At 39.9% G+C, this 15,293-nt stretch overlaps 1 protein-coding gene across 2 annotated transcripts; it reads right to left on the bottom strand.

Moving 5' to 3' along the window:
• Positions 1–946: 946 nt before the first annotated feature.
• On the bottom strand, positions 947–4,352 carry si:dkey-7j14.6 (uncharacterized protein LOC556585 homolog). 2 transcript variants are annotated; one of them, XM_065006064.1, is made up of 7 exons: positions 4,230–4,352; positions 3,481–3,741; positions 3,163–3,264; positions 2,754–2,810; positions 2,301–2,486; positions 1,698–1,835; positions 947–1,297 (listed from the first exon to the last, which is right to left on the bottom strand). In XM_065006064.1, the coding sequence occupies exons 2-7, from the start codon at positions 3,679–3,681 to the stop codon at positions 1,175–1,177; spliced, it is 807 nt and encodes a 268-aa protein (XP_064862136.1). In that variant the 5' UTR covers positions 3,682–3,741; positions 4,230–4,352; the 3' UTR covers positions 947–1,174. The 2 variants fall into 2 exon arrangements, with proteins under 2 accessions (XP_064862136.1, XP_029498707.1); XM_029642847.2 differs by having other exon boundaries at positions 3,481–3,722; positions 4,230–4,351.
• Between the last annotated feature and the right edge of the window lie 10,941 nt (positions 4,353–15,293).

Consider the following 15,293-nt stretch of genomic DNA (forward strand, 5'->3'; position numbering starts at 1 on the left):
CCGTTAGCAGAGTGAGACACATAAAACTAATATTAAATGAACCGATTACACATTAATATGCTATGGGCACAACATTCATGTTGTAGCAAATTGAATCAAAGCTTGCTCGCTCACTGTTGGGCGGGGTGAAAAAGAAAATCTTACCATAGTTAACTTAGCTAAGTATATAGGCTACTTAGAGTTAAACAGGCAATGCATGACATTTGTTGGCATGTTGTTCCTTCATAGTTTTTACAGGATACTGCAAAGGGTGTGATTGTGAATGTTACCAATTCAGCAAGCATCATCATTTGATTTGTCTTTGTATTAGTTACTCTTAAGGAAAAGAAAAGTCACCTCTGAGTAATGTGCTGCTATATTGAATCGCTCGCAACATTTTATAATAATGATACAATTTCAGATCACTTACCGTTGCCTTCTGTTAAAGTGAATGGGATAAGCAGTTTATTTTTCCAGTAACACACCCAAAGGATAGTGGTTTGTAGAATGCACTGCCTACCCTGACTGCACATCACTGGAAAAACAATGGGCAAATTTGTTTTGCATGGCCCGGTCCCCTAGGAGTGTGCTCATTTTCAACCATTCCATTGGTCCTAAAGACAATTCTCCACCCACGCAAAACAAACTCGACCAATGCAAGAACACTAGTCGACTCCTCCTACTGATCTGTTGAGGGTGAGGCTATTAAATCAGGGATGGATGAAATTGCCCTCATGTCATGAATTATATTTAGCCTACAGCGCCCCAGCTTTTAGGAGCGCGCCAGTCAACATGCATTCTCAGTTGCACTTCAATCAATAATGCAAAAGATGAATGGGTGATTTGAGTGCATGTGATGTCAGGTTGGCATTTCACCTCCAGAAAAGCATTAAACAGAACCTGATGGAAATAGCGATAAGGTTACAGTGATCTGTGTAAACTACCAATGTAGACACTAACACTTGAAGAGGAAATATTACATTTATTGAATGAAAGAATGATAGTCAGAAATCAAGAGCAACTCTCCAGTAATATGAAATAGCAAAGAGTCCTACTTCATGAATTAGTAAGCACTACATTCATCAGGACAGAACCATCACCAGGACACATGACTGTTCACATTGATAACAAAACATCGGAAACATTCGCAATGGCATCACACTTCCTAGGGTGAGGTGTATGGTATTGTTCTGCCTCAAGGAGAGTACGGTGGAGCCGGGGTGTCAGAGTCTTCAACACTGCTCAGTAAGGCCACGTCACTGTCGCTCAGGGAGGCCTGGCTGGCTCCGGTGGGGTCAGTACCAGTCTCTACCACCACCTAGACCCAATGACAAGGTGCAGGAAAAGGAAGGACGAAGTGAGGAACTAGCACAGACTGGCATCATCTCAAACTGACCAGTCAACATGACCCATATACACTTCACAATTCTGGGGATTTGAAAGGACTGGATTGATACGTCTAAGCAATATGGTGTGAACTACCAGAGGACTAGGTGGAGCTATTCAGTTATTGTTGGTACCTAGGAGTTTACAAGAGGGGGAGTCAAGAATTGTAGCAATGTTCTGTTAACAGGCAAAATTGTTCATGCCCCGTAGCATTTGAGCTACTGTAAGACTGTACTTTTAAAAAATGTAATAAAAAGTACAGCTGCAGCACTTTCTGCTTGCTCAGACTATTAACATGATGTAAGCGATGACTGCAGCGTTCTCAAGCTTACCATTCCCCGGCCACGGCTCAGGCTGTAGTACCCACGGAGGTGAATGGATTTCCCAGAGAAGACGCAGACAGTGAGAGCCACACAGAGCTCCATCACCGTCAGGACCAGTAGAAGGCCCTTCACCCCATTCAAGACTGTCTGATGCACACAGAGGTAAAACAAGAGGAATAGGTGTCAAGGGTTGGGCTAACGTTTTGCATTGTAACTTTAGAAGGTTTGTTCAGGTTTCTCATCCTGGTAAAACAACGGTATCTCGTAAGTAAATACATAAAATGTTTAATAAGCCTGCAAAGACTCATTTCTCTAGCTCCCTGCAGTCTTTAATGAACTGTTTGGAAACACAGGAGACTGCCGAGGGGAGAATAGATCATTGTAATTTCCAGAACGGTGCAAATGCAATGGCATAAAACACACAGAAACAACGTGTGTGATGTATTTGATACCATTCCAATTATTCTGCTCCAGCCATTACTACAAGCCCATCCTCCCCAATTAAGGTGCCAACAACCTCGTGTTTGAAAGGTTACTTAGTTCTCTGAAGTCAGTATAACATAATGCATACTGCAAAAGTACATGAACCAAGTCACTTCCATAAATACTTACATATAGTGTCCTAACCATAATTGTGCATTCCTTTATCCTGTTCTGGTTGGAATAGGAAGTATAGTTGTGGTCAGTGTCGGTGCAGAAACCATCTTCATGTTTCACAGTCAGAAGCATACAAATATAGGCAACCCCAGCCAGAGCCACAAGAACACTGACAACATTCACAGCCAGAGTCCCTTTAATCTGACAGGGTGAGAAATGGAGAGGGGAAACGGAACAACCATTGCATGACAATGTTAGTTTGTGTTTAAAAAATATATGGACATAGGAAATCTATTAACTGTTCCAATTGGTTAGATTTGGGTTTGTGAGTTTGTCTAGGAAAATATATCCCGTTTTACTTCCTATAATAGCAAAGATTTAATTTCTGATATACATCTCAATTTATAAATCTAATAAAGTAAACTTGAAGTGCAAACTGCTATTAACCAGTCACAGTGAATGACTTACCAGACTCAAACGTGTTCCTTTCCGGGCAGCCACAGTGAGAGATCCAGAGAGGACAAACTGGAGAGTGTGAGCAACAGGAAAGAAAGACACTTTAGACCATTGACATATGAAGCTAAAGTGATGCTGACCAATCAACTGCCACATCCAATGTCACCTACTGTAGAGGTCTACACTTTATAGATAAACACAAGTTCTGCTGTCTCCTGTGGGTGTGGGATGCCCTTTGGTCATGAGTGCTGATCTGAAGTCAGTTATCCTTCTTGTTCACCTACTTTTCTAGGTTACAATAGTACTACTGTAAGATAGATGACAGCAGATTCACTCTGAGGAAACATCTCTAAAATTGCATGTGTCCATGTAGCATTAAGTGTGTTGGATATTACTTGCCCCCTTGGGACCAAGAACTTACAGCAACTCCCATGAAGAGTGGGAACTGGTCATACAGGATAGGGGTGAGAAGAGCAGACAGGCTCACCACCATGGACACCAATCCAAGGACGATCTGCACAATCTGAGACAACAGTAATTCGGGGAACATTGAGTAACAATAGTGGAAATGGTAACTAATAGTGGTTCACAGTTTAGCCTAGAAGTTCTCTTCTAAATCAAATTGCCCTCAAAGGATGTTAAATATAGATCTTTACAATAGCACAGCCAATGATTGAATCTAATGGCAAATGGATGTAATGAGCACTAAAGACAAAGGACTGTAATATTCTGTTCTCACCCCAAGAGATTGTGGCTGAAGCTGCAGGAACACCCTTGTCATCTCTGACACTTTAGTGGAAGGCAGTGGCACAGCAGGGGGCGCACTCTGGATCTGGGGAGTGACATTCAGAAGTGGCACTGAAGCCTTGCCATTCTCCGCCAAGTGGAAAACTTGTGACACTACCACAATTCCATTTGCAGTGGTGATAGAGGTGGACATGGTTGATGATCCTTTTGTGGATGGTTGACTTCAACAAACACCTGCAAAGAAAACTACACACTGAAAGCTTGATACTTTAATACAGCTGCAGACATTTTGTCATTGTTAGTTATGACATTAAAGATAACCTAAGTCTTCTCTAGGTTGTCCTTGGTATAAAAATAACATTTCAACACTAGCCTTTTGAAGAACAAAATTGAGGTTTGAAGAGTAAAATGTAGGTGTACTTCAAATGACCAAAAACAGCGGTAACTAGCACAGAATGGGCCTTTCTTAGGTCTTGATCACAATGAAACTAACGTCATTGACAGGTTAAATAAATCAATACAATATTGACAACACTCAATGATTACAATATATGATTGTTTTTTCAAGACACATTTGAGTTGCACTTGGAAATCTGTGTTTTGTATTTCAATGGAAATTGAATGTAAAACTATGGAAGCTGGCACATTATTACAGTTATTAGGCCTACAGCTGTTAACACAAATCGTCTAATCAACATTAATTTAGCCAACATTTGTAACAATTCAAATTGGACAACTTACCACTTGTCCACTTTTTCCAGGTTCGGGAACAGCTAATGTACAAACACGGAAGTACTAGGCTATAATCTAGGATCCTTTTACAACGTTTACAGAGCCCTGTTGCGTCTGCTCTTTCATATCATATGCCGCGTTCAAAACAATTGGAAACTCGGAAATATCTGACTTCAGTCCGTTCATGACAACTGGGACTTCTGGGAAAAAACGTTTGAACTGTCAATCAACTCGGAATTCAAAGTCGGAAGCTGGAGCATCTTTCTTGAGCTGCAACTTTCCGACTTGAAGATCACTGACGTCATGATTTGACATAGTTTTTTCCGAGTTCCCAGTTGGCTTGAAAGCACCAATATCACAGTTTATAAACTCAAGAGACCGCGATATTTCTGGGAACGCTTGCTTAAACAGACACACCCTCTCCCCTCAAATTTAGTCGACACTTCTGATAACGTTTCATGACGTCTGACGAGACGCAGGGTATGGATGATATAGTTTATCAATCGAGGTTGCGACACCAGGAATAAAGTGTATCGAAATCGGGGTGCATTTTCTACCAAATAAACATGCTCGCCGATGTATCGAATCCCAACACTGCTGCTGTATTTAGCCTTGAATCGTTTTTAATGATTTATTTTTCTTACGGTGACTGAGAGTCTGAGAGTTGAAAAGGATCGGGATTAATCCGACAATCCTCGTTCCTCTCAGCCTGTAAATCTGTCATCATCATCCATAACTTTTTATTATGAAAACCTGTCTCTTTATGTCAAACCGCTCACCCTCTTCAGGATTCTAATTTATAGAAGGGTAGCCGAAATGTGTTAAGCCTAAATAAACACCACAGGAGTTAAATATTGTTTATCTCAAATAATATACATTAATTAATTTATAAACGCTATATTAAGTTCACATCGAAAATGTAATGTTGGCGAAATTGTTTTGATTGTAAAATCAAGGAAGTATTTGAAGACACAGAATTGGAGGAAAACGTGAGAACAACAAAATATACTCTTAATTGTTTGAAATCAGTACACAAGGCACACAAGCAGGACAATTAAATAGTTTATACAATGGGGAGCATTCAAAGACTGACATTAATTGATCAAAATGTAATTAGAGAATTCAGCTTTTGTGCCCTTAGTGAATTAAGGGTAGAATACTTGACACCACAGAGGGGCAAACAACTGAACACAAATAATTACAATTATAATTAACTGAAAATGGAGAACAACTGATCGCTGGCTCCATCAGAATGCCCAGCTCGTAAGGAGCAGAGGACGGGGCTGACTAAGTGTCAGCCAGGCATAGGTGTCGGGCACGGACAGTGGCCCAGCCGGGCACAGGTGTGGAGATCATGAACTGAGGCCCAGCAAGGCATAGGTGTCGGGATCATGAACTGAGGCCCAGCAAGGCATAGGTGTCGGGATCATGAACTGAGGCCCAGCAAGGCATAGGTGTCGGGATCATGAACTGAGGCCCAGCAAGGCATAGGTGTCGGGATCATGAACTGAGGCCCAGCAAGGCATAGGTGTCGGGATCATGAACTGAGGCCCAGCCGGGCATAGGTGTGGGGATCATGAACTGAGGCCCAGCAAGGCATAGGTGTCGGGATCATGAACTGAGGCCCAGCAAGGCACAGGTGTGGGGATCATGAACTGAGGCCCAGCAAGGCACAGGTGTGGGGATCATGAACTGAGGCCCAGCAAGGCACAGGTGTGGGGATCATGAACTGAGGCCCAGCAAGGCACAGGTGTGGGGATCATGAACTGAGGCCCAGCCGGGCACAGGTGTGGAGATCATGAACTGAGGCCCAGCAAGGCACAGGTGTCGAGGGCACGGACAGAAGCCCAGCCAGGCACAGGTGTGGAGATCATGAACAGAGGCCCAGCCGGGCACAGGCATGGCTTTCATAAACAGAGGCCCAACAGGGCACAGGTGTCAAGGCCATGGACAGAGAACCAGCTGGTGGTGGAGTAGTCCGTACAGGAGCGGAGGACTGATGCTGTTAGAGGTGTGAAATGGATGCTGGATGGTGGGACTCCTACAAAGTCATCTGATTGGCAGCATGTTTTTTTGCATCACTCTTCATCAATGCCACCAAATACCCAGCATACCACAGAGCATTTTCAACAACCTACTTGAAGGTCTGCTTCCTCTAAAGGCTGAATTGCATCTCATGTTGACCCAACAAATGTGCCTTGTTGCTGGGTTGCCAACTCTGAGCAGTACAGCCCCCCCTGGCCAAATTTATCCAGAGATATATCCCTGGTGTACTCTCTTTTAGAACTATGTCTGCTGAAATGCCAAGCATCATTACTGTCAAATCAAATTTGATTCACCATATATACAGAATACAGTGGGGTGTAAACAGTACAATGAAATGCTTGCTTGCAAGCTACCTCTCAACATAGCCTTTATCATACATCATGTCTTGGGGGTATGACATTTGTTTGTCTTTCTCATTCATCATTATTCACATTTCATCAGGACTCTCTGTAATCATGGTAGCATCCACATTAATATAGAAGTGTTTTGAAACATTCTATTCTTATTTACAATAAGTGACTCCAAAATGACACAATACATTATTTGTCAGTAATTTCTATTTAAATTATATCTATTTCTACAAAATAATCTGAAACACAACCAAAACAAAGAGCACATATTTGTAGAGTCACAAGCTTGATGTAATCATTGCGTGCTAGGAATATGGGACCAAATACTAAACTTTTGACTACTTAAATACACATGAGTGAATTTATCCCAATACTTTTGGTTCCTCTTAAATGGGGGGACTATGTAGAAAAGGTGTTGTTATAAAAAGGGCTGTAATATGGATGAAAATACCTTCAAATTAAAGCTGACAGCCAAAGCTAATTCACACTTTAAAAATAACATTTATGGTCCATGGACTAAGGACTAACGTTAGCCCGAACAGGAACGTAGGACAGGGAACTGTTTCAGCAGGATGTTGTATACCTTATGTCATGCCTCATTGGAATGGATTTATTGATAATACCTGTTGGGAAAAGGTGTGGATGTTGCCACAAAATTAAGGAAGTTTCCTTTAAAATTATTCATAAATATTATCCTGCCAACCACTATATGAATAAGTTTAATTAAGGAAAACATCAACTCAAATTGCTCCTTTTGTAATGACCACCCAGAAACAGTGTTGCATCTTTTTTTGGCATTGACATCAGTAGATTTATAATTGAACACTTTCATAAACGTCTTACACTATTGTGGAGAGATGTGCTGCTTGGATTCTTTACCTACAATAAGAATAAGCTGAAACATTTTGATGTAATTCATTTCATTATTCTCTTGGCCAAATTTCATATTCACAAATGTAAATTTACAAACAAAAAACACATTTTCTTACCCTACAAAAATAAATTGAACTGTTTTTAAGACCATTAAGTACTCTACTAACCAAAAAGCTGTTAGAATTATAAGTATGTCCCTTAAGGTCTTTGTGTAATGTGATATTGTACCCCCTAGCTCAATTGTCCAATGTATATAATCTATATATACTTGTGTTCCCTCATGTACTCTCTGTATTGATTTGTTGTTCTTTTTTTTTTTTTAAAGTTTACTAAAAAAACGTTTTCAGTAGCTTGTGGGTGCTTTATATGCAGTTGCATGTCTACTTATATCAACTATATAATTATTATTATAAACTGGGTGGTTCAAGCCCTGAATGCTGATTGACTGACAGCTGTGGTATATCACTGTATACCACGGGTATGTTAAACATGTATTGTTACTGCTCTAATTACGTTGGTAACCAGTTTATAACAGCAATAACGCTTCGAACACACAGACTGTTTTTGCGTTTTGATACACCAGAAATACATTCATTTCCAATGGAACGCTGCGTGAGCCTTGCAGCATTGCGTTGTAGAGGCAGTTGCAGTGCGTTCTGTGTGGTGCATACGTTGGATTTATCGAATGTATGCATCAAATTGTATGTGTAAACTTGACAGAAAGTAGCAAGATGTGAATGTTGAATTTTGTTGCACACATATCCAGTAAAGAAAATGTGGGATAACATAAAAACAGTTTGACTGTAGAATTTCTTTGCATGTTTTATTCATTTATTTGCCAAGTATAATATTTATTCGATGACATCCACAAATTAATTGTGAGAGCCTATAATATAATTTCCCCGCAAATTGCAGTTTTTGGAGCGAAATGCAATAATAAATAGTCAAGATAGCAGAGTAGGCTCTCTGACGAGACGCAGGGTATGGATGATATAGTTTATCAATCGAGGTTGCGACACCAGGAATAAAGTGTATCGAAATCGGGGTGCATTTTCTACCAAATAAACATGCTCGCCGATGTATCGAATCCCAACACTGCTGCTGTATTTAGCCTTGAATCGTTTTTAATGATTTATTTTTCTTACGGTGACTGAGAGTCTGAGAGTTGAAAAGGATCGGGATTAATCCGACAATCCTCGTTCCTCTCAGCCTGTAAATCTGTCATCATCATCCATAACTTTTTATTATGAAAACCTGTCTCTTTATGTCAAACCGCTCACCCTCTTCAGGATTCTAATTTATAGAAGGGTAGCCGAAATGTGTTAAGCCTAAATAAACACCACAGGAGTTAAATATTGTTTATCTCAAATAATATACATTAATTAATTTATAAACGCTATATTAAGTTCACATCGAAAATGTAATGTTGGCGAAATTGTTTTGATTGTAAAATCAAGGAAGTATTTGAAGACACAGAATTGGAGGAAAACGTGAGAACAACAAAATATACTCTTAATTGTTTGAAATCAGTACACAAGGCACACAAGCAGGACAATTAAATAGTTTATACAATGGGGAGCATTCAAAGACTGACATTAATTGATCAAAATGTAATTAGAGAATTCAGCTTTTGTGCCCTTAGTGAATTAAGGGTAGAATACTTGACACCACAGAGGGGCAAACAACTGAACACAAATAATTACAATTATAATTAACTGAAAATGGAGAACAACTGATCGCTGGCTCCATCAGAATGCCCAGCTCGTAAGGAGCAGAGGACGGGGCTGACTAAGTGTCAGCCAGGCATAGGTGTCGGGCACGGACAGTGGCCCAGCCGGGCACAGGTGTGGAGATCATGAACTGAGGCCCAGCAAGGCATAGGTGTCGGGATCATGAACTGAGGCCCAGCAAGGCATAGGTGTCGGGATCATGAACTGAGGCCCAGCAAGGCATAGGTGTCGGGATCATGAACTGAGGCCCAGCAAGGCATAGGTGTCGGGATCATGAACTGAGGCCCAGCAAGGCATAGGTGTCGGGATCATGAACTGAGGCCCAGCCGGGCATAGGTGTGGGGATCATGAACTGAGGCCCAGCAAGGCATAGGTGTCGGGATCATGAACTGAGGCCCAGCAAGGCACAGGTGTGGGGATCATGAACTGAGGCCCAGCAAGGCACAGGTGTGGGGATCATGAACTGAGGCCCAGCAAGGCACAGGTGTGGGGATCATGAACTGAGGCCCAGCAAGGCACAGGTGTGGGGATCATGAACTGAGGCCCAGCCGGGCACAGGTGTGGAGATCATGAACTGAGGCCCAGCAAGGCACAGGTGTCGAGGGCACGGACAGAAGCCCAGCCAGGCACAGGTGTGGAGATCATGAACAGAGGCCCAGCCGGGCACAGGCATGGCTTTCATAAACAGAGGCCCAACAGGGCACAGGTGTCAAGGCCATGGACAGAGAACCAGCTGGTGGTGGAGTAGTCCGTACAGGAGCGGAGGACTGATGCTGTTAGAGGTGTGAAATGGATGCTGGATGGTGGGACTCCTACAAAGTCATCTGATTGGCAGCATGTTTTTTTTGCATCACTCTTCATCAATGCCACCAAATACCCAGCATACCACAGAGCATTTTCAACAACCTACTTGAAGGTCTGCTTCCTCTAAAGGCTGAATTGCATCTCATGTTGACCCAACAAATGTGCCTTGTTGCTGGGTTGCCAACTCTGAGCAGTACAGCCCCCCCTGGCCAAATTTATCCAGAGATATATCCCTGGTGTACTCTCTTTTAGAACTATGTCTGCTGAAATGCCAAGCATCATTACTGTCAAATCAAATTTGATTCACCATATATACAGAATACAGTGGGGTGTAAACAGTACAATGAAATGCTTGCTTGCAAGCTACCTCTCAACATAGCCTTTATCATACATCATGTCTTGGGGGTATGACATTTGTTTGTCTTTCTCATTCATCATTATTCACATTTCATCAGGACTCTCTGTAATCATGGTAGCATCCACATTAATATAGAAGTGTTTTGAAACATTCTATTCTTATTTACAATAAGTGACTCCAAAATGACACAATACATTATTTGTCAGTAATTTCTATTTAAATTATATCTATTTCTACAAAATAATCTGAAACACAACCAAAACAAAGAGCACATATTTGTAGAGTCACAAGCTTGATGTAATCATTGCGTGCTAGGAATATGGGACCAAATACTAAACTTTTGACTACTTAAATACACATGAGTGAATTTATCCCAATACTTTTGGTTCCTCTTAAATGGGGGGACTATGTAGAAAAGGTGTTGTTATAAAAAGGGCTGTAATATGGATGAAAATACCTTCAAATTAAAGCTGACAGCCAAAGCTAATTCACACTTTAAAAATAACATTTATGGTCCATGGACTAAGGACTAACGTTAGCCCGAACAGGAACGTAGGACAGGGAACTGACGAGCACAGGTGTGGAGGATAGAGGCCCAGGGGGTGTAGTAGCCCATACAGGAGTGGAGGACAGGGGACCGACTGATGCAGCTGTGGACTGGATGCTGGTAGAGGGGATGGGAGTAGGATGAAAGGTGCCAACAAGAGGCAGGGCTGTCTCCAGCACTGGAACTGTCAGGACCTGAAATTCCACAAGCTCAACAAAGCCCTCATCATCCTCCTCTTGGACATCAGGATCACCTGTCACCAGTTCTGCAATGGCAGCCTTATAATCCTGCAGCACCAAACCAGTTAGATAGAAGAGGTACTCCAAATTAGTTCTGAGAATACACCCCGGACTGAGAATGGAATAATTCTATTATAACATTTCACAACGAGAAATGTGTTGCTGTGTTGCTGTTTGTAAAAGCTGCATTAGATTATTAATTACATTAAAAGTATATTGCCATTACCAGTGTATTTGCATGGAAAAGTGTAAGGAACCTGTTAGAGGAATTCTAAATTCCTTTATGCTTTAATTGCCAAAATCAATTAGCACTCATTTCTAATTCATTAATGAATTGTAAGTTCATTAATTATGCATGAAGTAGATTGAGACCAGTCTTAAAAGCCAGGTAAAGTGTGTTTATTACGAGAGAGTACTGAATGCTTACACACATTTCCACAGGTTATAAACTGAAAATGACGTCAGCATTTTCCAAACGTTCCGTTTCACAAACAGAGGGCCCCTCTAAGCTCTCAAGTCTTCGCGTTATCAGCACGAAGTCAAGGCCAGTCAGCATAAATCAACATTCCCGACCATTTGGAGAAGGCCCGTTCCCACCACCTGGAGATTTGTACAACTGAATGAACTAAGGAACAGACCTACATTGTTGCTAACTCCTGACTACATTATATACAATTGGGAAAAGGAGCAAGAGGGAAAACTCACATGTACAGTACATTATAGCATTTGGACTAGTCAGTTTCTGATTGGAATGTATACATAATTAGTCATTTCAACCATATTTTCCTCTATCAGAACCATATGTTCCACAGAACAGAATTAATCCTATTTCTTTAGACTTGAGAAATTTCACTCTAAAAATAACACTATCCATAAGTTAAACATTGATGGTGTTATGGTGTATAGCTCAACGTACTGTCAGGAATCCACAGATATGTTTTTTTAAACTCACTGAATAATGTTCACTTTTATTTTATTTTACCTTTATTTTCCCAACTAGGCAAGTCAGTTAAGAACAAATTCTTATTTTCAATGACGGCCTAGGAACAGTGGGGCAGAACGACAGATTTGTACCTTGTCAGCTCGGGGGTATGAACTTGCAACCTTCCGGTTACTAGTCCAACACTCTAACCACTAGGCCACCCTGCCGCCCAGTAATATAGAATCTAAACATTGTGATGAACCCATCAAAGTTGAAGAGATTAGTCTTTCAAACATCTAAAGAACAATAAATCACCAGGTGTTGATGGAATTACATCAGAATTTTACAAATTATTTTCTGAACAAGTAGCCCCCTTCCTATTTGACGTCTTTTTAGAGAGTATTAAAAACAATGTTCTCCCTCCTACAATGAGTCAGGGGTTAATAACACTGACACCTAAGCCTAAAAAAGAAGTGCTGCTTATCGATAACTGGTGTCCAATTTGTCTTCTTAATAATGACTATAAAAATAATTAAAGAAGTCCTGGATGAAATCATTGATGAAACACAGTCTGGCTTCATGAGGAACAGACATATTTCTAACAATGTCAGACTAGTATTAGACGTACTTGACTACTCAGACCTAATAACTGAGGATAGCTTCATATAATTTTTTAGATTTTTATAAAGAATTCGACACAGTAGAGCACCACTCCCTTGAGAGACTTGGCTTTGGGGATTTTTTTCTGTAAGGCTATTAAAAGACTCTCTATGCAAATGGTAACAGCTCTATCAAATTGAAATATGGCACCTCACCTAGATTTGAGTTAAAGAGGAATTAGGTTGTTCTATCTCTCCATACCTGTTTTTATTAATCACCCAACTTCTTGCAAATTGGTCCTGTACAAGGTCCTGTAAATAATGGTCCTGTACAAGGTATTTCCATAGCTGGTAAAGAAATTATTATAAGCCAGCTGGCTGACGATACTACACTTTTTCTGAAAGATGCCAACCAAATTCCCATATCTATCAATGTGATACAATCCTTTTCCAAAGCGTCTGGTCTATATCTTAACATGAATAAATGTGAACTCATAGCTGTCAAAGATTGTGTGACACCTTCATATTATGGTATTCCAGTAAAAGAAGAACTTACATATTTAGGCATAACCATTACAAAGGATCAGAAGTCTAGAGGCTTACTAAATTGAAACCCTCTTATTAAAAAAATAAAAAGGTAGGGTCCTAATAACCAAGGCTGAAGGTATCTCTAGACTAACATATGGCGCGCTCTCTTTATATCTTGACAGTAAAATGAGCAAGGAGATAGACTAGATGCTTTTCAAATTTCTGTGGAGAAACCGTACCCATTACATTAGGAAAACTGTTGTAATGAACACTTATGAGTATGGTGTGCTAAATTTTCTGGACTTTACTACCTTAAATAATACTTTTAAGATCAATTGGATAAAACAATTCCTAAGAAGACCCACTTCTATCTGGAATTGTTTTCCTCATCATGTCTTCTCTACTTTTGGTTGCCTTAACTTCATGTTGTTTTGCAATTATAATATTGACAAAGTTCCCGTGGAAATTTCTGCTTTTCATTGGCAGGTTTTCTTGTCATGGTCCTTAATTTATAAACACAATTTTTCTCCACACAGATATTATATATGGAATAATCGGGATATATTGTATAAAAATACTTCTTTGTTTTTAGAATATTGGTTCCGAAATAATATTCTATTGGTGAGCCAACTGGTAAATGAAGAGGGTCTTTTACTCAGTTATAAGGAATTCTCATCACTTTACAAGGTCCCTGTAACACCTAAAGATTTTGCAATTGTTTTAGATGCCATTCCCTCAGGTGTTGCTCTATTATTCAGGAATGTGTCAAGACCTGACCCTCAGAACCTACCTTCCATTAACCCTGTTGACTCATCAGTAGGAAAGATTTGTTTCTCTTTTGGCCCATTAAGCAACAGAGCGATATGAACCTTGTTTCAGCAGGATGTTGTATACCTTATGTCATGCCTCATTGGAATGGATTTATTGATAATACCTGTTGGGAAAAGGTGTGGATGTTGCCACAAAATTAAGGAAGTTTCCTTTAAAATTATTCATAAATATTATCCTGCCAACCACTATATGAATAAGTTTAATTAAGGAAAACATCAACTCAAATTGCTCCTTTTGTAATGACCACCCAGAAACAGTGTTGCATCTTTTTTTGGCATTGACATCAGTAGATTTATAATTGAACACTTTCATAAACGTCTTACACTATTGTGGAGAGATGTGCTGCTTGGATTCTTTACCTACAATAAGAATAAGCTGAAACATTTTGATGTAATTCATTTCATTATTCTCTTGGCCAAATTTCATATTCACAAATGTAAATTTACAAACAAAAAAACACATTTTCTTACCCTACAAAAATAAATTGAACTGTTTTTTAAGACCATTAAGTACTCTACTAACCAAAAAGCTGTTAGAATTATAAGTATGTCCCTTAAGGTCTTTGTGTAATGTGATATTGTACCCCCTAGCTCAATTGTCCAATGTATATAATCTATATATACTTGTGTTCCCTCATGTACTCTCTGTATTGATTTGTTGTTCTTTTTTTTTTTTTAAAGTTTACTAAAAAAACGTTTTCAGTAGCTTGTGGGTGCTTTATATGCAGTTGCATGTCTACTTATATCAACTATATAATTATTATTATAAACTGGGTGGTTCAAGCCCTGAATGCTGATTGACTGACAGCTGTGGTATATCACTGTATACCACGGGTATGTTAAACATGTATTGTTACTGCTCTAATTACGTTGGTAACCAGTTTATAACAGCAATAACGCTTCGAACACACAGACTGTTTTTGCGTTTTGATACACCAGAAATACATTCATTTCCAATGGAACGCTGCGTGAGCCTTGCAGCATTGCGTTGTAGAGGCAGTTGCAGTGCGTTCTGTGTGGTGCATACGTTGGATTTATCGAATGTATGCATCAAATTGTATGTGTAAACTTGACAGAAAGTAGCAAGATGTGAATGTTGAATTTTGTTGCACACATATCCAGTAAAGAAAATGTGGGATAACATAAAAACAGTTTGACTGTAGAATTTCTTTGCATGTTTTATTCATTTATTTGCCAAGTATAATATTTATTCGATGACATCCACAAATTAATTGTGAGAGCCTATA

Source organism: Oncorhynchus nerka, linkage group LG3 (assembly GCF_034236695.1).
Source record: "Oncorhynchus nerka isolate Pitt River linkage group LG3, Oner_Uvic_2.0, whole genome shotgun sequence".
Taxonomy (NCBI): domain Eukaryota; kingdom Metazoa; phylum Chordata; class Actinopteri; order Salmoniformes; family Salmonidae; genus Oncorhynchus; species Oncorhynchus nerka.

Excerpts from the sequence above, each read along its gene's own strand:
- si:dkey-7j14.6 (XM_065006064.1), bottom strand. The coding sequence starts at position 3,681 with ATGTCCACCTCTATCACCACTGCAAATGGAATTGTGGTAGTGTCACAA. Across the intron at positions 3,265-3,480 it reads TTCAGCCACAATCTCTTGGG|ATTGTGCAGATCGTCCTTGG; the intron begins GTGAGAACAGAA and ends CTGTTGTCTCAG. Across the intron at positions 2,487-2,753 it reads AAGGAACACGTTTGAGTCTG|ATTAAAGGGACTCTGGCTGT; the intron begins GTAAGTCATTCA and ends TCACCCTGTCAG.